Source organism: Radiomyces spectabilis, assembly GCF_025331425.1.
Source record: "Radiomyces spectabilis strain NRRL 2753 chromosome Unknown BYT42scaffold_16, whole genome shotgun sequence".
In the NCBI taxonomy this organism is placed as follows: Eukaryota; Fungi; Mucoromycota; class Mucoromycetes; order Mucorales; family Radiomycetaceae; genus Radiomyces; species Radiomyces spectabilis.
Genome location: NW_026251941.1, coordinates 41,704 through 61,679, shown reverse-complemented (window position 1 = coordinate 61,679; position 19,976 = coordinate 41,704). Strand labels below are relative to the sequence as shown.

The 19,976-nt window shown below is 43.2% G+C and overlaps 10 protein-coding genes across 10 annotated transcripts; 6 read left to right on the top strand and 4 right to left on the bottom strand.

Moving 5' to 3' along the window:
- Window positions 1-237: 237 nt before the first annotated feature.
- BYT42DRAFT_587317 (uncharacterized protein) lies at window positions 238-840 on the bottom strand. Its single transcript, XM_051570159.1, has 2 exons — window positions 801-840; window positions 238-734 (listed from the first exon to the last, which is right to left on the bottom strand). The coding sequence occupies exons 1-2, from the start codon at window positions 805-807 to the stop codon at window positions 493-495; spliced, it is 249 nt and encodes an 82-aa protein (XP_051418761.1). The 5' UTR covers window positions 808-840; the 3' UTR covers window positions 238-492.
- A 1,043-nt stretch (window positions 841-1,883) lies between these two features.
- On the top strand, window positions 1,884-2,613 carry BYT42DRAFT_549729 (glycine cleavage system H protein; the record flags this gene model as incomplete). The annotated part of the gene is made up of 4 exons (XM_051566090.1): window positions 1,884-1,965; window positions 2,057-2,200; window positions 2,301-2,432; window positions 2,516-2,613. The coding sequence occupies 4 exons, from the start codon at window positions 1,884-1,886 to the stop codon at window positions 2,611-2,613; spliced, it is 456 nt and encodes a 151-aa protein (XP_051418760.1).
- A 672-nt stretch (window positions 2,614-3,285) lies between these two features.
- BYT42DRAFT_504904 (uncharacterized protein) lies at window positions 3,286-7,752 on the top strand (the record flags this gene model as incomplete). Its single annotated transcript, XM_051564995.1, has 24 exons — window positions 3,286-3,573; window positions 3,632-3,734; window positions 3,797-3,895; window positions 4,037-4,295; window positions 4,351-4,461; window positions 4,524-4,614; window positions 4,677-4,785; window positions 4,914-5,015; window positions 5,201-5,294; window positions 5,355-5,410; window positions 5,470-5,562; window positions 5,633-5,897; window positions 5,950-5,996; window positions 6,056-6,234; window positions 6,291-6,320; window positions 6,383-6,566; window positions 6,657-6,738; window positions 6,795-6,857; window positions 7,007-7,049; window positions 7,111-7,142; window positions 7,200-7,246; window positions 7,371-7,480; window positions 7,548-7,590; window positions 7,652-7,752. 24 exons carry the CDS (start codon window positions 3,286-3,288, stop codon window positions 7,750-7,752), a joined length of 2,631 nt encoding a protein of 876 aa, XP_051418759.1.
- Window positions 7,688-8,344, bottom strand: BYT42DRAFT_587301 (Oligosaccharyltransferase subunit Ribophorin II-domain-containing protein). The gene is made up of 2 exons (XM_051570158.1): window positions 8,123-8,344; window positions 7,688-8,069 (listed from the first exon to the last, which is right to left on the bottom strand). Exons 1-2 carry the CDS (start codon window positions 8,318-8,320, stop codon window positions 7,818-7,820), a joined length of 450 nt encoding a protein of 149 aa, XP_051418758.1. The 5' UTR covers window positions 8,321-8,344; the 3' UTR covers window positions 7,688-7,817.
- Window positions 8,345-8,678: 334 nt separating this feature from the next.
- BYT42DRAFT_625857 (uncharacterized protein) lies at window positions 8,679-10,788 on the top strand (the record flags this gene model as incomplete). The annotated part of the gene is made up of 5 exons (XM_051572407.1): window positions 8,679-8,835; window positions 8,900-9,202; window positions 9,266-9,767; window positions 9,830-9,956; window positions 10,025-10,788. 5 exons carry the CDS (start codon window positions 8,679-8,681, stop codon window positions 10,343-10,345), a joined length of 1,410 nt encoding a protein of 469 aa, XP_051418757.1. The 3' UTR covers window positions 10,346-10,788.
- A 2,368-nt stretch (window positions 10,789-13,156) lies between these two features.
- BYT42DRAFT_504867 (major facilitator superfamily domain-containing protein) lies at window positions 13,157-15,039 on the top strand (the record flags this gene model as incomplete). The annotated part of the gene is made up of 10 exons (XM_051564992.1): window positions 13,157-13,349; window positions 13,405-13,498; window positions 13,559-13,733; window positions 13,794-14,054; window positions 14,110-14,331; window positions 14,394-14,467; window positions 14,532-14,573; window positions 14,633-14,717; window positions 14,795-14,924; window positions 14,990-15,039. 10 exons carry the CDS (start codon window positions 13,157-13,159, stop codon window positions 15,037-15,039), a joined length of 1,326 nt encoding a protein of 441 aa, XP_051418756.1.
- Window positions 15,040-15,416: 377 nt separating this feature from the next.
- BYT42DRAFT_549724 (protein-tyrosine phosphatase-like protein) lies at window positions 15,417-16,328 on the bottom strand (the record flags this gene model as incomplete). The annotated part of the gene is made up of 3 exons (XM_051566089.1): window positions 15,417-15,626; window positions 15,709-16,110; window positions 16,206-16,328. 3 exons carry the CDS (start codon window positions 16,326-16,328, stop codon window positions 15,417-15,419), a joined length of 735 nt encoding a protein of 244 aa, XP_051418755.1.
- Window positions 16,329-16,538: 210 nt separating this feature from the next.
- BYT42DRAFT_587261 (uncharacterized protein) lies at window positions 16,539-17,338 on the top strand. Its single transcript, XM_051570157.1, has 3 exons — window positions 16,539-16,933; window positions 17,002-17,022; window positions 17,089-17,338. The coding sequence occupies exons 1-3, from the start codon at window positions 16,693-16,695 to the stop codon at window positions 17,190-17,192; spliced, it is 366 nt and encodes a 121-aa protein (XP_051418754.1). The 5' UTR covers window positions 16,539-16,692; the 3' UTR covers window positions 17,193-17,338.
- A 40-nt stretch (window positions 17,339-17,378) lies between these two features.
- Window positions 17,379-18,979, bottom strand: BYT42DRAFT_136909 (CDK-activating kinase assembly factor MAT1-domain-containing protein). Its single transcript, XM_051562227.1, has 8 exons — window positions 18,815-18,979; window positions 18,660-18,748; window positions 18,447-18,599; window positions 18,307-18,380; window positions 18,140-18,243; window positions 17,925-18,065; window positions 17,613-17,860; window positions 17,379-17,542 (listed from the first exon to the last, which is right to left on the bottom strand). The coding sequence occupies exons 1-8, from the start codon at window positions 18,884-18,886 to the stop codon at window positions 17,416-17,418; spliced, it is 1,008 nt and encodes a 335-aa protein (XP_051418753.1). The 5' UTR covers window positions 18,887-18,979; the 3' UTR covers window positions 17,379-17,415.
- Window positions 18,980-19,072: 93 nt separating this feature from the next.
- Window positions 19,073-19,971, top strand: BYT42DRAFT_595794 (signal recognition particle, SRP19 subunit; the record flags this gene model as incomplete). The annotated part of the gene is made up of 4 exons (XM_051570879.1): window positions 19,073-19,299; window positions 19,366-19,513; window positions 19,582-19,678; window positions 19,739-19,971. 4 exons carry the CDS (start codon window positions 19,073-19,075, stop codon window positions 19,969-19,971), a joined length of 705 nt encoding a protein of 234 aa, XP_051418752.1.
- Window positions 19,972-19,976: the final 5 nt, after the last annotated feature.

Below are 19,976 nucleotides of genomic sequence, written 5' to 3'. Positions count from 1 at the left end.
GGATGGTGTGAAAAAAACGGATCATTGGGCATATGCTGAGCAGATCGCTGGGAACCAAATGCATGGTTGCCAAACCATTTGATGTCCTGCGTTTTTGTGTCACACGTAACCAGGAATGCCGCCGCATAGTGATGACGATCTACATTTTCTCAAGTTATTAGGATGTCACCCCTTGATCATAGGTCGCAGGATATCCTCCAAAGTTATCAAGCAGACTACTTTTCAATATCACGCAAACCCAGAACGAATCATCTACACGGTTCATAGAGACGCCAGTGTTTCGCCGCCATGACGCATATGGGAATTTGTATTTCCAAATTTGGTTGCTTCTCTTTCCCAAAACATAACCTCGACAGCGTCATTGAATAAAAAGACCAAATCTATGCTTAAATAAGGCTAGCGAATGAACCTTTGCCAAGACAGTGTATTCTTCAAAGGAATAGAGGGAAAACAACAGTGGGGAATACAGAAGAATTCGGACAGAGTTCTACATTACTTGCGTAACAAGCTTTGGCCCTGGGTAGTGAGCTCACCGTCGGCTTCGACAGCATCGATAGCTGCATCATCAAAGGAGAAGCTTTGAACAGCATCGTCAGGAATTTCTACGCTGTATCCCTTGATAGCGGCGTTATAGCGATGCTTGATAATTCCGCCGTTGGCTTCGGTAGCGCGAACGTGCTCCTCAATCACAGCATCGGGAGTATCGAATTTGAAAGTGACAATAACGGAAGAAGCTGCAGCATATTAGACCACAACATGTCAATAATCGGTGGTAAACACACGCCTTGGTAGCTACTTACAACCCATGAGAATGAAATATAAAATCGAAATAGAACAAGTGGAATGAAACCGAAAAACATCAGACGCCTGCTTGCGCGTCGGGTTTTATTTTTCTTTGCGGACATGGTCACATGCCCGGTGATTGCGTTGAGCCAATCATGCACCAAGATTACGTCTGTTTTTTTTTTTTTTTTTTTTTTTCTCAAGCACCTTTTTGCCATGTCGTAATCCTCCTGCAGGAACTGGTGATACGGCCTGAAAGGCGCATCGGATCATCGATTCCGAGGTTCGATCGTAATTTTTCTCTTTTCTTTTATAACAGCTGAGGCTTGCATCATCAGTGTCTTCCACACAGTGTTTTTTACTGGGACCTTGGTGATCAAATCATGGTGGCCCAAAATATGATGTGATGGCTGTGAGATGTTGCCCCGGCAGTATTCGAAATCTTTGATTTTCAGATAGGTTTTAGATCCTTGGAAGCCATCTTTTGGATACGTTGGTGAAGATGGAGCAGATATAAAACGAAAAACTCAGGCTGAAAAGATGTGTAAAAAAGGAGTGTAAAAAAACCGAGACACAGGACAAGAAAAGAAAGAAATAAACACGTCATTGCGGGGAAATTTCTCATGGGGATCGACCGTCCTCATTTCTCATACAGTGTAAATTGAGCCAAGGACAACACATCATCCGATATCTTTAAAAAGACACATTTTTTCACTTTTTTACAAGTGTTTAAGAGTGAAAGGTTTTTATAAAGTCTCGCGCCTGCATTAATATATGCCACTTTAGGACCATGGATAATACCCTTGCTCACCATCTCTGATCTATTTTCGGGCGGAGTCCTATTTCTGTGTGTGAGGTTAACCAGTCGCCGGCCTGGGTTGAGGAGGAGATATTGTTACGCTAGCGGCACGCTCCTCTAAAGGCAAGAAATTACCACAAATTTGGTCGCTTTTGGTAACCTGGTCTGTCTTGCAAAGAGAACGACTTTTTTAAATCTTCCTGACTCGGTGACAGAAACAAAAATAAAAATATAAGTCCAGCCATCTGGGGTGATTCACCTAGCTTTTTCTCTTCCATTTCCACATACATACCTTTTAGCCATGGCCCTTAGACTTTTGTCCACACGTGTTGTCCGTCCCTTCGCTCCTGCCCTCCGTTTGGCAGCAGTCCGTGGCTATGCCAGTAAGTACATCAAATCAAATCCACTTTTTTTTTTATCGTGTAGAAACATCGTTTTTCTGACGAATTTCGTATGATCTATCTTTTTCTCTAGCCAAGTATTACACCAAGGAACACGAATGGCTCTCCGTTGAGGGTGATATCGGTACCCTCGGTATCACTGATCACGCTCAACAGTCTTTGGGTGACATCGTCTTTGCTGAAACCCCCGAAACCGGTGACAAGGTCGAAGTTCACTGTAAGTGTAACAACATATTGATAAGGGAAAAAAAGATTATGGATGGCGATCCAGCGATTTTTGTATACTGTGATGTGTAAACTGAGTGCTTGAACTATAGCTGGCATTGGTGCCATTGAATCCGTCAAGGCTGCCAGCGATATCTATGCTCCCGTCTCTGGCGAGATTGTCGATGTCAACAGCGCCTTGGCTGACGAACCCAGCCTGTTGAACAGCTCCCCTGAAGCTGATGGTAAGTGTCTCTTGGAAGTGACATCTATGGCGTAAGATGACGTTGATATACTTACAATTTTTGCTGCTGCTTTATTATCACAGGCTGGTTCGCCAAGATCAAGCTCGCCAACCACGACGAGCTCAAGGAATTGTTGGACGAAAGCGCTTACAAGGCTCTCTGCGAGGCTGAAGAACACTAGATTATATTTTGTAAACATATTTAAAACTAAAATAAATAACATCTCCATTCCATGATGCAACCTCATGCCATCCTTCATTCACAAGCAAATAAAAGCCACCAGTGAAAGAGTCTCCAGTGAAAGATTCAACGTACTTGCAGAGTACAGTTGTAACGGCGATTCGCCACTGACCTCCTTGTTGAAATACCAGCCTGTCCATAAACTCATGGCTAGTAAGCCTTTCCTTCTATTACAGCGTGGTCTTTTTAAATTGCTCGCGTAGTTACCCTGACTTTGTTCATGGTTTTCTCTTTCCTTTTCACTTGTTGCATAAGGATGGCCGGACCGCCTTATCAGACGTCCCGTCCAAATAAAAATTTTGGAGCCGCTGGTCTCCCTCGCAGAAAATTATAATCCCCATCATTTTGTATATCTCAGCCTCGGTATCGCGAAATTGGCTAACTCTAATTTGACGTTCGACGATTTATACGCAAAAGCCTACCAGCAGGCTTGTCAAGCGGTCCACTGGGACACGCTTGGCCACTATGAACAAGCCAAACAAAGTTATGACCGTGTCATTGAAGTAAGCCAAAAACCCAAATTCTGTTATCCCATGGATATCGAAGCTAACCTCTTCTGCATCCAGGCATTTTCCACGTTGCTCCGAGGTAAGAAACCAGCTTCTCACTTTGCATGTCAAAGTCTCTCAATAAACATAAAGTCAGCGACGGCCAGCTCAAACGAGACCAGCTCATTCAAAAGTTGAATGACTATCGTCACCGTTGCAATCAGTTGGACCGCTATATGAGTGCCAGTCAGGCCCCCGCAGCAGCCCATCCCGATGCTCAGCAACATCTTTTACACCCGTCCAGCCAATATACTCGCTATCCGCTACACCAACCACAGCTAGGAGAAGACGAAGATGTGGGCGAAACGCCTTTGGAACGCTCATCGTTGGATATTCTCTTGGAGAAAGCACAGGTAAATTTGGGAACACGGCAAGACAGTATCTATTAGATTCACATCAACATGGATGCAGTTTGCTCGAAATATGGGCGAGTTGAACGAGGAGAAAAATTACATTGATCATGCCGTGGAATATTACTCAGAAGCAGCGGAGTGCTTTCTGCGTGCCTTCAAAGGTAAGGCAACGTGCAAAATGCATTTGAAAATAGAGATGAAATCTCAACAATGGTACGTTAAGAGTTGGATCAGGATGACCCGGAGAAATCAGACATTCGTGAAAAGTTTACATGGGTGGTGGATAAAGCAGAAGAGTTGAAGGCCGCTCAAAAATCAAGCAGTATCGCGACCTCACCCACAGCAGGTAATCCCGTCATAGCTCAACAGTCTCGGAGACATGTTAACGTGTTGCTGTCCACTGTGATGGTCGAACAACAACTAGGAAAACATCGTTTATCCTCCACTACCTTGGATGATCCAGCGAGACTATCTCCGACGCGTGCTCGTGCTTCATCTGTATCGTCAGCAAAATTACGCTCTCGATCGCCATCGATTGGCTCCATAGATACCACCCATTCCATCACCAGTCCAGCCACCGAACATTCAATTACCAGCCATCGATTATCATCTACAGAAATTGATGTCTTGAAACATACCTCCAACGTCAACGAGAGAATATTTCTGCCGTGGATGGACGAGACCGATCTCAAGGAGAAGTTTTCCTTTACCCAGAACTTTATGTACGTGCATAGTTGAAGTAGTTATGGCTTCCTGGGTCTAATGTTCAAGTTGCAGCGACCCAGATGGTACACTCCGTCTATCCGACAAACAAATGGCAAACTTTGGCGGGTGGAAACGTCCAGCCGAATTTATGCGAAATCCGCAGTTGATAAAGTTAATATCCAGGTACAAGACATTGATCATTTAATTGATAGTACATGTTGCTAACAATGGGCGATGATCAACAGTACCAGCATCATTCAGGATGTTGTAACGGATTGTTCCTTTGTAGCATCTTTGTGCGTAGCTGCTGCTTACGAACGCAAGTTTGACAAGCAGGTAATCTCCGCTTGATAAGTCGTTGATGAACAGGTACTCAAAGCATGGTTTCTTTTTGTTAGCTTATAACCTCTTGTATATACCCTCAAAATAAGCAAGGCAAGCCTTGTTACAATCCAAATGGCAAATACGTAGTCAAGTTCATATATAATGGCATTGCGCGAAAAGTATGTTCACAATCTCACTTGCGGTTGATCTGTGTGCATAGCTAATGTGTTTGATTAGATCGGTTGGTTTATTCATGTCTGGAACAAAAACCCCATCATATTCATTAATGAGGTGCTTTGAATTACCAATAGTTGTGGACGATCTTTTACCCGTGTCTCGAGAAGGCACACTCATGTGCACGTTCTCTACGAACGCGGGTGAGCTGTGGCCGAGTATCATTGAAAAAGCGGCAAGTTACTTTATTACTGTGGAATCAAACTCACTTATCGATGATAACCTGCGAACGTTTTATTAGTATATGAAGTTGATGGGCGGTTACGATTTTCCCGGATCGTAAGTGAGAAAGAGGAATATTCGCACACAAACAACACGTCACTAATGAGACACATTATAAAGCAATTCCGGAATTGATCTATAGCAAGTATTCTCAATTTTCATCAGCCTGGGAATTATGTAATAATACTTTGTAGCTGTCTAACCGGCTGGATTCCTGAACATATTTTTATCCACGAGTAAGCATCTTAATTCATGAAACCTACTCGGCGAGAAATTCTTATTTTTTATGTTAATAGCCATCATTTCAATGCGGAAAAGATCTGGAATAGAATTCTGGATGGAGCTAAATATGGTATAGTGAGATTCATCCCATTCTACATTTCCATGAAAATAATGGACAGGGCATACTAGGTGATGTATTGGTGACTATTGCGACTGGCGAATTGACTGAAGCGGAAGCCGAAGAACTAGGATTGGTGCCAATGCACGCTTATGCAGTCATAGGTAAGCGTCAACCGAACCTCAAGCACACACACAAAAAAAAACAAAAAAAAAACATTGCTAAACGCCGAAGCAGACATCAAAACAGTGATGAATGTTCGTTTCATGCAAGTCAAAAATCCGTGGAGCCATAAACGCTGGCAAGGTCCATACAGCCACCTCGATACGGTCCGTTGGACTCCGGAATTGAAAGAAGCGCTGAATTACGATCCCTTTATTGCCGAGCAGAAAGATGATGGCATTTTCTGGATTAATTTCGATTCTGTATGTTCCAAATTTACTTCCATTCACCTCAATTGGAATCCTGAGCTTTTCACGCATCGTTGGGTATTACACTCGTAAGTAGTAAAACGTGACGTTTGCTTGAAGTGATACTAAATACCGATTTAGAATGTGGCCTGAGGATCTTGGTCCGAAAAAAGACATTTATAATCTCGGTAGATATGAAGTTGATGATTTCATGCCATGCAAAATGTCCTGATCCAACAACACGTAGGATACAATCCACAGTTCCATCTAACGGTCACCGTTCCGGACAAAAAACCGGCGGCTGTTTGGTTACTGCTTTCAAAGCATATCATGGTGACGGAAGAAAACACAGATTACATTACATTGCATGTCTATAACAGTACCGGGAAGGAGCGGATCTATTATCCCGGTCAACCATTCAAAGAAGTAAATATTGCGAACCTGCTTTTACTTGTCGTATTTTCAGTAACAGCTTTCTCTAGGGCACCTACGTGAATAGTCCTCACATCTTGGTGAGTTGGAGAGTCTTTCAAAGTTTGACGCTCTAGCTTATCAGATGGATTTTGCATTGTAGGTACGATTCAACGCGCCTCCTGGAACGAGCGATTGTACGATTGTGGTATCTCAGCATGAGAAAGCGCGATCGTTGTATTTCTCGCTGCGTGCCTATTCTTTGGCGCCCTTTATTCTTTCAGAAATACCTATGCGATATACCATTACAGAAAAGATCAAAGGACAATGGACGGAACAGACGGCCGGTGGTAACACGTCATCCCCCACCTATCTTCACAATCCGCAGTGGAAAATTACCGTTCCAGCACCGTATGCGGACGATCCATCCACGGAAGCCGGCATTTTACTCATGCTGGAGGCACCCAAATCGCTGGCTGTTCACCTATTATTGGTAGAAGGCGGTCAGCGAACATCCAGGTAAAATTAACCAGCTATAGCGGGATCATGGCGACGCTGACAATATAAGTTATCAGTGTTTCTGTTCGAGATATTGTGGCAGAATCGGGGGCTTACCGTCACGGCTTTTGCTATTGCGAGTTGCCGGTCATACAGCGTAAGTAATGCGGCAACATGCCAGCGATAACGAACAACTGACGCGACCTTTTGCAATAGCGGGGGACTATACTGTGGTAGCTTCCACTTTTGAGGCTGGTCTGTGTGAACAGTTCATATTAACCGTAGCGAGTATCAGCCGATTACAAATTGATCCGATTCCGGCTGAGGGGGCTGTAAGTGGCAAAATACATGACTTTTTTGTGATGTGCTACATGCATTGAACGAGCTGTTTAGGGAATGTTCAAAAAAGTCATTCGCGGTGAATGGTGAGAATTTGCTCAAAAAATGATGTAACGGTCCTTCTCACGGATAATAATCTGCAGGATCCAAGGATACAGCGCGATGGGGTGTCCTAGTTACGGCAATTATAGTCAGAATCCTCGATACCTACTGGAGATTCGAGAATTGACCAGTGTAAAGTACGTCACGTTCTGCATAAGGTTGAATGATACTCTGTGAATAATAATATTGCTGTAGGGTTCGCTTGCAGACAGACAAAATTGAACCGGTACCATCGATCAACGTGACCATCTATGAGAAAGATCCATCGGATCTCTTCGGCAACGAGGTGGCCACTTCAGGACCCTATACCAATGTTGCCCAGGTACGAGATGCAATTTTGTGAGAAGACAATAATTGTTTTGCTAACGGTGGGCTGTGGTACACGATAGGGTGTGGCGACAAAAGAAGTGGTTTTGAACCAAAACGAAACAGGTAAATAAGGAGCAAACCCAAGCAAGCGCCGCTTCAAACATTGGCTGATAAATTTTGCTAGGATACATCATGGTGTTCGCGACCCATAAAAAGGACATCTCTGGGAAATATAAAGCCACCATTTATAGCGATCGTCCCATCAATATAAGAAATGATCATTAGAATGATAAACAGGATGAGAAAAAGAAAAACAATTCGGGGTTTCTTCTATCGTGAGGGAAATAAGGTTACTTTGTCGCCGTCGATCTCAAAGATTGCACTTGAGATAACGCATATCGGCCGGTGGCAAAAAGAATGATGGTCAGGACAACGAGGTAACCAAGGGTTTGGAATAGGTTAAGCTGAGTCCAGTAGAGATAGAATAAATATTCAGTGGCGACCAACGTGCCAATGAAAGCAATAATGGACAAAGTTCGGACGGCTGACCCCGCGGTTAGACGATGAACGACCTTGGACGGTGTCACACCCACCGAGAACCACTAACAATCGAATAAGAAATAAAGTTACTGCAAGAAACATACAGAGTACTTACACCCGCCAAAAGGATGAGCCAAGGAGACAATGAGATGACAGTGAAGGTTTGAGAAAACCAAGCAGGCGGCGTATTGGTAGCGTCTCTGAAAACATGATGGATCTCGGGCTGGATAGCAAACACATCATCCTCACCGGCAGCCCATGCGGCAACCAGTAGAGAGAAGAACGCACTCGCAGCTAGAAATGTACGTGCCATGAGGAATGGTCCAGTGTCTGTACGCCAACACTTCTCACCAAAAGGAAGTGGGAAAACCCAAAGTTGGCGCCCGCATATGACAGTCACACCCGCTCACCCCAATGCAGAGGCGACATTGTGCCTTACCTTGTATGGAGTTTCAGCCGATAAGAACCTTACCCGCTAAGCCCAGGATGACAGTTTTCATCACATGCTATATTGGTCGAGAAAGAGACGCCAATCAGGGGATGCTTTGCGTGAGAATGGCAGGCACGTCACTTTTGGCAACGGTCGTAAATAAAAACTCAAACCACCACGCGCCTTCGGTTTGTTTCTCTCTTCTTTCTTTATTTTTTGTTTTTTTTTTCTTTCATTTACCATGACCAAACCAGAGGAAGTCCCCACTTTGGAGACGATCAATGAATTTCTTCGCGATGATACACGTGTCAAGCTGGCCGTGGTGGATATTGACGGTGTCCTGAGAGGCAAGATCATGCACAAAACGAAGTTTCTGAACATCGTTGAGGAAGGCTTCGGTAAGCGTCGATACCTAAAAAAAAATGGGAGCAATGACAACAATATATTTACAAAGACGTGTAGGTTTCTGCTCCGTGGTTCACGGATGGGATATCGAAGATCAACTGTATACCCAGGAAATCGAATTTTCTGGTAAAGAAGCTCCGTACTTTGACTTTATTGCCAAGATCGATCTTTCTTCCTTCAGAAGAATCCCATGGGAAAACAATGTTCCCTTCTTCCTCGTCTCCCTCGTGCATCCCAAAACCAGAGAACCTCTTTACTGCTGCCCTCGCACGCTCCTGGAAAGCGCGTGTGATGATTTGATGAATACCTATGGCTATACTGCTTACTGTGGTACCGAGTTTGAATTCTTTTGCTTCAAAGGTGAGTTGTTGAATGATTGGGAAACCTCATGTTGAATTCATGGTTCTCATCGTTCTTTATTAGAAACACCCGAGGCGTTGAAGGAAAAGGGTTTCACCAACCTCAACCCTTTGACAGTGGGCATGTGCGGTTACTCAATTTTACGCCCAACGGACAATCAAGAGTTTTACTACAATGCATTTGATTGGTTGCGAGAATTCAGAGTGGATATTGAAAGTTGGCATTCCGAAACTGGTCCTGGCGTTTTCGAAGCGGCATTGGCCTACGTCGATGCGCGCGAAGCTGGTGATCGCGCCGCGCTTTTCAAAACGTCCATGAAACAGATCGCCAGAAAACATGGGTTTATGGCCTCCTTTATGGCCAAGCCATATCAAGACCTTCCCGGTTGCTCCGGTCACACGCATTTCAGTTTGAAGGACAAGAACGGACGCAATGTATTTGCGATATGGGATAAATCGGAAGAAAGCGAGATCCCGGGAGTGAGCAAAACCATGTACCATTTCCTGGCTGGGTTATTACGTGGCCTTCCCAGTATCATGGCCATCTTGGCACCTACCGTAAACAGGTAAACATCCCAGCATAGCAGGCTTATGGTAGCGCCATCTTACACACTTGAAAAAAAAATAGCTACAAGCGTTTAGTTGAACGTTTCTGGGCTCCCATTACGGTTTCCTGGGGTATCGATAACAGACGAGGGGCGGTTCGTATCATTGTACCACCAGCCTCATCACCCAACGGTGCGCGTATGGAAGTGGTAGGTCACCAGAGAGACAGGTGTTGGATTCTTGGGAAAGAAAGCTCGGAACTAACAGTGGCTATTAGCGCGTGCCTGGATCCGATATCAATGCACATCTTGTATATGCTGCCGTGTTAAAATGTGGCTATTGGGGCATCCGTACATCGCAGACAATGCCTATTGGACCATTGAGCGACAAGGTTGATCTGGACACGCAATCAGGAGAGAAATTGGCGCGTACATTACAAGAGGCGACAGCTGCAATGGAAGCGAAAGGATCGGTAGCCCGGGAAGTATTAGGAGATGATTTCGTGAATCACTTCGTAAAGACCCGTCGACACGAATGGACGGAATGGGTGAATGCGGTTACGGACTATGAACGCAAACGATACATGGAGCTGATATAATGCACCAAATAATCTGTGTGCAATGATCCGTTCGGAGGATGACACTATAAGGAAAACATAATTACTAAAAACGACATGGCCCCAATATGGAATGTATTTCAATTTCATCAAAAAGATTTTATATCACTTTGAAGTTTTTTTTTTTTCTTGACATGTGCTGTTTATCGATCAAATCATTCAAGTTGCTTTTACTACCATTGCTTGTTACGTGATACCGTGTAAGCCATCTCTTTAATAATGAAGGATACAAAGTTCAGCCGTTCACACCACCATGTAACCTTTCATTTTTTACCATTGTGCGTAGCCCGAGAAATTAAAAAATTGATAACCGCTTTGTGATACCAGGTGCGACCATCTGTTTTTGGAATTCATTAGCGAACATCATATTTTCACGTCGAGCAAGATATTAGGTCAGTGTTTTTCAGGCGAATAGAACACGATCGATCGTTTGATCTCCTCTTTCGGAATAGATTAATTGCTGTGGAGTTGATCTTTTTATGGATCCTAAAAGTATGGTCGATGAATGGTTGACAAATAAAAGATCCAAAATTGGCATCTTGTCATCCGACAGGTCTGGACTTTCTCGCATAAAATATTCCAGCTTATGCGCATGAAAGTAAGCAGGATGAAGCGCGGTCCAAACATATATCTGTCTATGCATTAGACCATTTAGATTTTCTTTACACATCTGAAAATGTGAACTATCTTATTCTATACTATATTATTCCTGCCTAACCAGAGATGAGTTATCATTATAACAGTTGTGATATCCATGCTAATCAGATGCTATGTGATGATGCCACATTGTGAAGTATCAGCTGTGTGATTTCTAAAATAAATACCAGAGATTAAAATTCAACGCCCATTTATAATACTTATAAGGAACCGATGAACACAATGAAAAACCCAGATGCACAAAGTACTCCATTGTTTTTGTTTTCATTGCTGGATTCCACTTAACATACGATACTCCACGGCAGATAAATATTATCTCATAGAAGCAGCATTTTTCCATGACAGCATACATAAACAATACGTAAGTTGCTCTGGTCTTGCCGAAATAAAGCTGTCCCATGTCACTGGTGCCTTAAAAAATATGCTTGAACTTCGTGCATTTGGAGAACAATACATAAGAATTTGGCTTATCATACGCTCGATGAAAAAAAGTATTGACTGACGGAAAGGGGAATTTAATCAAACACGTCAACTCGAACGTTTCCTTGGTCGTCTACGGTAAAAAAAAAGAAGCAGACTCTGCCGGATGTCTCCTTAGCAATGAAATGATTGACGGTGTAAATAACATGGAAAGCTGAAAAAACCGATAGACCACTGCATAACATGACAACTAGTCCATGACGATGATTAAATATTCAATCACTGTACGTACTATACGCCACAAGTAATTGGGATACCCATTTACTTTTGTATTTTTTTATCACTTTTTACTCGATTGATTCTTTATTTATTGCCCATTTCGATTGAGCAGTGAACTCACTTTGATATATAGGACAGTTTTCCCTACTTGGGTCTTCTTTAACACATTAACAGCACTGTCGATAACCCACGCACAACTTTGTAAATAGGCTCAAAGTTTAAGTAAAGGTTGGATCTCTGTATGCTATCTCTGTATGCGAATTGCGAGCAAAATAGGTATTAGATTTTTTATTTGCAGATACATGTGTAGCGGTTAAATCTTGGACTTTACTATGTCTTTTGGAGGATAACACTAGATTATGAAGCGTACACGAGAATACAATAGTCAAGGTATAAATATAAATCGACGCGTGACGCAAGTACAGTATAGACATTGAATGGGTGTGCAGTTAAAGAACAAGTCGTTGAAATACAGTATGAGAGAAGATGAACAATGCAGGAGCGATAATATCAGATATCAGGACCAAGGCGGCGGCGTTGTCATTTAGATTTCAAAAGGCTGCATGATTTCCTACTGTGACCGTACTGCACGAGCAGAAAGCAAACATATCAGAAGGCAATCACTGGCATAAACGGGGAATGGTCACGGTTACTGTACCTGTCCACAATGATCGCTATTACAAATAGTGATTTCAGTTTAAGAAACGTGCCAAGACCATATCGCTTTGCGGCTAATCTTGAAAAACTTACCACTGACCTCCATCAAGATTTAACGGTTTCACGGGTGGAGCCATATTCCGGAAATTTGAAAATGGACAAATTGACGGAAAAAGTGTGGTTTTATATAATCGATTCAACGCCTGTCAAAAAGTTTAGACCAGGATTCTAATTTCATTGTTTGCTATTCTGTGGTTTTGGTTTCCGGATGCTTGTATACGGAAGCTTTCCCTTTTGCGCATTGATTAAGCCATTTCTGGAAGCAAGTGTTGCAGTCAAACGCATCATGTTTCAGAAATGGAGTGCTTGTGGCGCCAAGCTTGTCAAGGCCACACGGAAAAATTGGATGCTTTAAATTTTTTGATGTGACATTGCCCCCTCATCGAGGATGAGCCATCACACAAAAAAACTCAAAGTTTCTTTTAAGCGCCATTGGATGATACTTAAACATGCCATTTGACCCTCAAAGTCTAATTTTTTTTCTGCATTGACTTTGCGTTTCTTTCCGTGCTGGAAGCTCACGTGCATTCGTTCTCATATAAACGCTAATCTATCCTGAAAGAACCTAATTGCTTCAATTAATTCTCATAAATAGATATGCTTAAACTATCTGTCAACGCGAACATATAGAACAAACTACGGGTTTCCTCAATTCACGGCTTCTTTGATTTTGCATTTCATTCATTCAAGCGCCACAAAAGAAAACAAAAATACAATTCCATGGTGACATCTTTCTCAGCCATTTGGTCGCAGGGTAGTCGTAACCACAACGAATTTGCCAAGAAGCGTGTTACAGAAGCTTGTATTTACGACCCAGCGGCGGAAAGAGCGGTGGTGAAACGTTTGGACAAACGTCTGTTGTTGTTTGCCATGTTTGGAAACATGGTCAAGACGTTGGATAACACAAACTTGGGTACCGTAACTTGTAGCCTAGCAATCGATGTATGGAAACTCATTCTGTTATAAAGCCAGTGCATTTATTAGCGGTATGGAAGAGGAATTGCAAGTGACTGGACTGGAATACAACTGGATGGGGGTCGCGTTCATGATCGGATATTTGCTGTAAGCTACCTATTACATCATTGTGGGTGTGACAAACGAACTAGAAGCGATCATCCATAGAATGCAAATCCCGTCCAATTTGTTACTGTCGAGAGTTCGACCGTCGGTTTACCTTCCCTGTCTGGAAATGTTGTGGTGCGTTCTTACGTTAGCGATGGCTTGTGCCCAGTCGGTGCGCTCCGTGTTGTGCATTCGCTTGCTCCTCGGGTTGGCAGAAGCAGGATTTTACCCAGGGGTAAAGTAGCTTGTCCATGGGCAAGGAACAAGTGGCGTTATCTCTAACGTCTTATTGTAGATCATTTTTCTCATAGGAACCTGGTACACCAAACGCGAGCTTGGCAAACGGCTGGCGCTGCTGAATATTTGTGGATCGTTGGGTAGCGGTTTGAGTGGTGTGATACAAGCGTTCATGCTGAAAACTATGGATGGTGTGTGGAATATCAGTGGATGGCGCTGGATGTTTTTCTTTGATGCTACCATTACTTTTATCTTGGCACTGGTGGGTTATCATGTTTTACCGGATTACCCAAATAACACGGCCTGGTTGAGCAAATCGGTAAGATATCGGAATTTTGGCTCGCTTAACTATTGAGCTGAGTCGGTTGGATCAGGAACAAGCCATTGCCACAGGACGAACAGAAAAAGATGGAAAAGAGTTCAAGCGTAACGGACAGTTTCTTGCCCCTTTGAAGAAATTATACAGTAATCACTACTTGTATCTTTTCATGGTTGGTTGGGCGTCTCTTCATATTGCGTTGGGAGCTTGCACAGTGCTCGGAATTGTTTCAAAAAAGCTGGGATACGGGGCGGTAACAGCCAACTTACTGGGCGGGGTAAGTCATCTCGATCCACCTATTCACGCAGACAGTCTATTATTCATACCAAAGTATTACAGCCTGATACGCTTATTACAATGATAGCTGGGGTTTGCAACGGCTTCTCTAGCGATTACTTTCAAACAAGAATCTGGTAAAAAAACAAACATCCAGAAGTACGATACTGTCACATCATCTTGCTCACCAACAAAAAACAGGTGCATCTTGATTCCGGCGACTGTGGGCTTGATCGGATGTTGGTAATATATCAAATGGTTCTCCGATACAGGTGAAGTACGGCTGATGATCGAAACTATAGTATGCTGTCTGTGTTTGTCCAGCCGTTTGGACTACTGTACTTTGGCTTCATTTTAACGCATGCCGGTCTTGGTTGCGTGTCTTCGGTAAGCGGATTTTCTGTTATTGCTGGCTATTTTTTCTATTAAATTATACGAACGCTCAAATGATGCGAAATTGCTAGATCATCATGACCTATGCCACCGAGACGATATCCAAGAATGCAGACATACGTGCAATGGCCATAGCGATAATGAATACTTCGTCTTCCTCGATGTGGCTGTGGACTCCGCTCGTGTTATGGCCCGTTACTGGTAAGCATCCATCCGAGTGGATACACCCGCTATTTATTCTCATTACTGAATTAAATTCATGACAGATGCCCCTTACTACCGTATGTTCGCGATGTTGATTCTCGATGATACGTAAATGAACCGGGGCTAATTGACAGTTTTAGACACGGGATTTACGGCTAGTGCTGGCTTTATCCTTTTATTCCTACTTTCGATGACCACGGTGCATTATTTCAAACTACTAGAAAGCAAAAATGCGAGTTATGATGATACAGCCATTCCGCTCTTATCATGTGATGGGGAGACTTTTCTACAGAGCGACAGTCATCCACGGTTGCCGCATACCAAAACCACGGATATTTTGAGTCATCACCGTAGCAACAAACTTCCACTATTCCGTAAAAACGATTCGCTTATCATGGGGAACCTAACGTGATGAAATGGCGTTGTATATCTATGTATTAACTCGATAAAAATTTCACGATACTCATGTTCCGTGTATACGATAAATTATCAAACTGATGGATTGGGGTGGTTGGATGAGGAAGAAGAGGAGGCTTCGTTGGTGAGATAGAATTCGTTACAAATCGATCGCTTTGATCCTGAATAGTCATCATCATCATCTTCGTCTGGCGCACGTCGTCTTCTGTGCTGTTGGTATGAAGGGTCGTAGGATGTATTTTGGGAGTCACTTTTCCGTGCTTGGTAAATAGGCTCATATTCCTGCATAACATAGTTGGTTAGTGATACCCGCAAATCGCAAGTGATCTGTCACACTTTTCATGCCAGTATTTCGCCTAGTTACCTTTAATTGGCTCTTGAATCCGTCGTTGGGATTAATGCACAACCGTTTGCTCTGCACAAAGTGGTAGGCGTCCGTTGCATCGAGATTAAACGTTTCCATGATGTAAGCGATGACAAAAGTTGGACTGCGCGACATACCACCGTTACAGCAGACGAGAACGTGACCGCCTGCAACTAGTGCATCATTGATCAACGCCGTCACCATAGGGAATATTTGAATCAAATTTTGAAGATTGGAATCGTTGGTTTCAAAAGCAGTAAATTGAAATAGTTTTGATATTTGATCAGTACGGAAAAGGTTGGCTTCACGATTATCCATCAAACACACGATATGGGTAATACCGAAAGCGTATAAATGGGGTACGTCACGACAGCAGGAAAATGGCCCAAGAAATAGACCCGGCTGTTGTGTGCCACCACAGCATTTTTTGCATAAAAATTAAACACGGTGCTTGACGACAGAGAGCGATATGAGGCTCAGGCGCTAAAAGTACTTACAAGGATCTCCTGCATTTCTCTTCGCATTTCGTACCGCCAGTCTTCGACATTACACTTGACGCCTGTGGTTACAAAATACCCCTTGTCTATGCGATCATAACCTGGTGGCAATTGAGAGCCCATACTTTTTCTGAGGGCGGTACCAAGGAACGAACTGTAGAAAACAAGTAAAAGATTTTGGTTTCCGAGGCATGGGCGGATAAATTCCTCACCAAGGGGAATATGGATACATTACATGTTGGACCTGAATGTTGGTTCTTTTAAAAAAAAGGGTCTTGTTCGGAAGCGGAAAAAGTTCAGAAAAAAAGACAAAAATAAAAAATGCAGAAAAGAGAGGGTGGTGTTTTACGGTCATGAATGAGGTTGATGAATTTTTGCATGTGTGCAACCATGACGGACCTTGAGCTTCCGTTGTTTTTCCCAGTGTTTTCCTTCCCCAAGGTCGCTCACCATATTACACAGTTACGGTTCCAAAGAGTAACAGCTCATGCATCATAACCTGGCACAAACATCAGCCTCCGACACAAGCATACCATCCATTCTCTACCACAGCAGACACTCCGCTCACGAACCCAACGGTCTCATTCATAACGAAGTAAAAACCACGCCATCCGAACTACTCACAGATTACCCGCAGGAAGTCACTTGGTTGTTCTTTCGCGAAAACCGATGGACACCATTCCAAAGCGATAATCATTACAAGATTGAGCAGGTATTTACTTTAGGAGGTAAGTAACCTTGCTACTGCAAAAATTCCATCGATTATATTTGCCTAAATCAGGAACCCTGTTTCTAGGCATTTACGTCGACATAAAAGGTACAGTAAAAAAATTTAGTGTAGACTGAGCGTGATTTACATCATGTTAAAGATCTACTTGTCTAGACCACAATTTCCCGCAACTGAAAAGCATACGAGTATTTCCAACACGGTTTTATCTATCATACCTTGGCATGAAATACAGACTAAGCTGCATTATTCAAGCGTGATAATTTTTCCCTCCATGTTATCTGCAGAACGTCCGTTAGAATATCACAGCATCATCGTTTTCTACGATCAGCCGGTCTGTTGCCCCTTGATCGCTTTTTTTTTTCCTTCTCTAATCAACCACTTGCATTGTTTTTGCATGAATATGTGATGAGCTTTGGCTTTTATAATATAAACAGGAAAAGGGGGAAGCATGAACGTTACATTGAAGCCAAAAAGTGGCAATTATGGGTTTTGGATCGGTGGACACAGAATACCAGCAAATGCCGAGTTGAGGGCTCGTTGGTACGCAAATCTCGGCGCATATCCTCCAGCTCGAGCTGCCTTGTTCCCATTAAGATAATCCGTCGCGCTAAAAGATTATTTCAAGATAGACATCAGCATTCGACATCATATTGATATGGATCACAGGAAATACGTACGCGTCACTGTAATTTTCCCGAACTTCGAATCCGCAGGAATAATCGTACTCCAAGCCAAAAGGATCAAAATTAGCTAGTTCAGCCTCTTTCATTTCGGTATCAGTATCCATTGCTGCGATCAGCCATGAGGGCATATTCAGTCGCGGAGATGGTGTGTTGCTCTCCGACTGCTGCCGTAATGCTGATGATCGTTTCAAAGCCGTCGCTCGTGTGGCTAACACCGCTTGTGCCGATTTATTGGAGGTGGCCTGTGTGATTGCAGCATGTTTAGCTAGTCGTTCATTTTTGCTCCCAACTGTTGGAAATACTCACTAGTTCTTTGATAAGTTCCGCTTTCTCCAATTCCTTTTCTCTTCGCTCTTCTTCTAGTTGTCGCAGATAATCCTCTCGTTTCTGCTCTCTTTCCTGCTTTTCAAGCTCGTCTTGGTAAGAACTGTATCGTTGCTCGTTTGCCTAGAAACAGCCGAGAATTTGGGTTAATATGACTCCTACTTTTATCCAATCATCCCGACATCAATGAATCTTACTAATCGTGCTTGATTTTCTGCAATGCTTTCTTTGTTCTCGAGCTCGTATGCGGTAATTCGAGCTTCGGTTTCGGCGACATCCACTTCGTTCATGAGGTTGAAAGCTAGTTTTGTTCTTCGTGAATCAAATATTGTAAAGATATACACAGGTTGATCAAATCACTTACTTATATCTTCGACCATCTCTAAATAATCGTTGTAGAGTCGCAGACTGGGAAAATCTTCGGGCCGCTTATTGAACCTACACAGATCGAAGCTTTCCTGTTTAGTTGAAGTGTACCCTGTGCACGTTTTTTGGCGATCATACACTTTTCCAACCCGTTTTCGTATCCGAACTTCCTTTTCCACAGTGAGATCTTCGAAGATTTGGGACATGAACTGATTTTTGCGCAACACTTGATGACAAAGCGGACATGGCGCGGGACCAGCACTGAACAACCGATCAATGCACGATTCGCACCTAACCATTTAACAGCGACGGTGAGCCAGGCGAATCACATAGAGATTTAGTCAAACGTACATTTTATGAAAACATGGCGATACTAAGAGTTTCAGATTGGGAGTAAGGTATTTGTCACTCTTACATACGGGGCACTGAGCGTCTTCTTCCTAATGCACGTCTTTTAGTACCGGCTGCGGCACACGACGAGAAGAAGTTGGGTTTCTTATACGTACCTGGTAGGATACAACCGAAGAACCTGTTCGGCCAATCATGAGTGTTTGACTGCGTAATGTACCGTCAGCCATGATGAATTAACAATGGAACGAGAAGCAAAAGAGTGGATAAAAAAACCCGTCTGCATGACTATCCAATGCCCTCAGTTACAAATTGGCGAATTTCCCATTTTCAAAAGCAGTCATATAACTTCCAAAGGCCGTCTGCTGCCATTGCCGAAGGAAAACCGTTCTTCACCCTCTTCATAATTATCCATCATGTCCATGTTAAATAAGCTCAAAGAGACACAGAAAAATCCGGTCTTTTTAGACGACGATGAGGATATCGACATTGACAATATGGATTTTCCTTTACCAAGCGAAGTGAACGAAGCACCAGCACGTAGTTCATATGTTTCTCCTCCCGCCGAATCATCCTCTTCATCCATTGCTGTAGCCACGGGTCCTCAAGGTGTACGACGTATGGATCCTTCAGAGTATAAAGAGTAAGACTTTTTAACAGTTGTTGAGTACTTGTATGTGTGTGGTTCTCAATGCAGCATGGTATATAGTTGGGTCTGTGTGTACCCTTGTTACATTGACAGTGACAAGTCTTGGAAAGAAGGTCGCAAAATCGCAAAAGAAAAGGCAGTCAAGAACCCTCATGCATATCATATGGCATTGGCAGTTCAGCAACTGGGTTTATCCGTTGTTTACGAGGTACCTAGGTTGACTGATTATTATGCTGGTTGACTTGTTTTAACATGTGTCTCTTTCTACTTTTGCAGGGCAAGAAACACCCTCGTGATTGGGGCAACCCGGGCCGTGTTCGCGTACAAATCAAGGCTGCAAACAACTTTTATATCAACCAAAGAATCACTTCTCGTAAGCGTATACGCCATCCATGGAAATGAATAACGATGACTGATTTGTCGTGTTTAATAGGCAAGGACTTATTTAACGCCATCGCTGAGAAATTACCAAAGGTGCAGAAGGAAAGCGAATTACCAAAGAGCATCCTGTCACCATTGGCCCGTTTGAGCGAAGTTGAAGCCGTGGTGGATGAACAGCGCAAGGCTCAAGGTCTCCCCACTTTGGCCGAGATGAATGCTAATATGCCCTCCCCCACCATCCCCGCGAAACCAAAGAAACAAAAGATCAAATACGTTCGTGGATAGACACT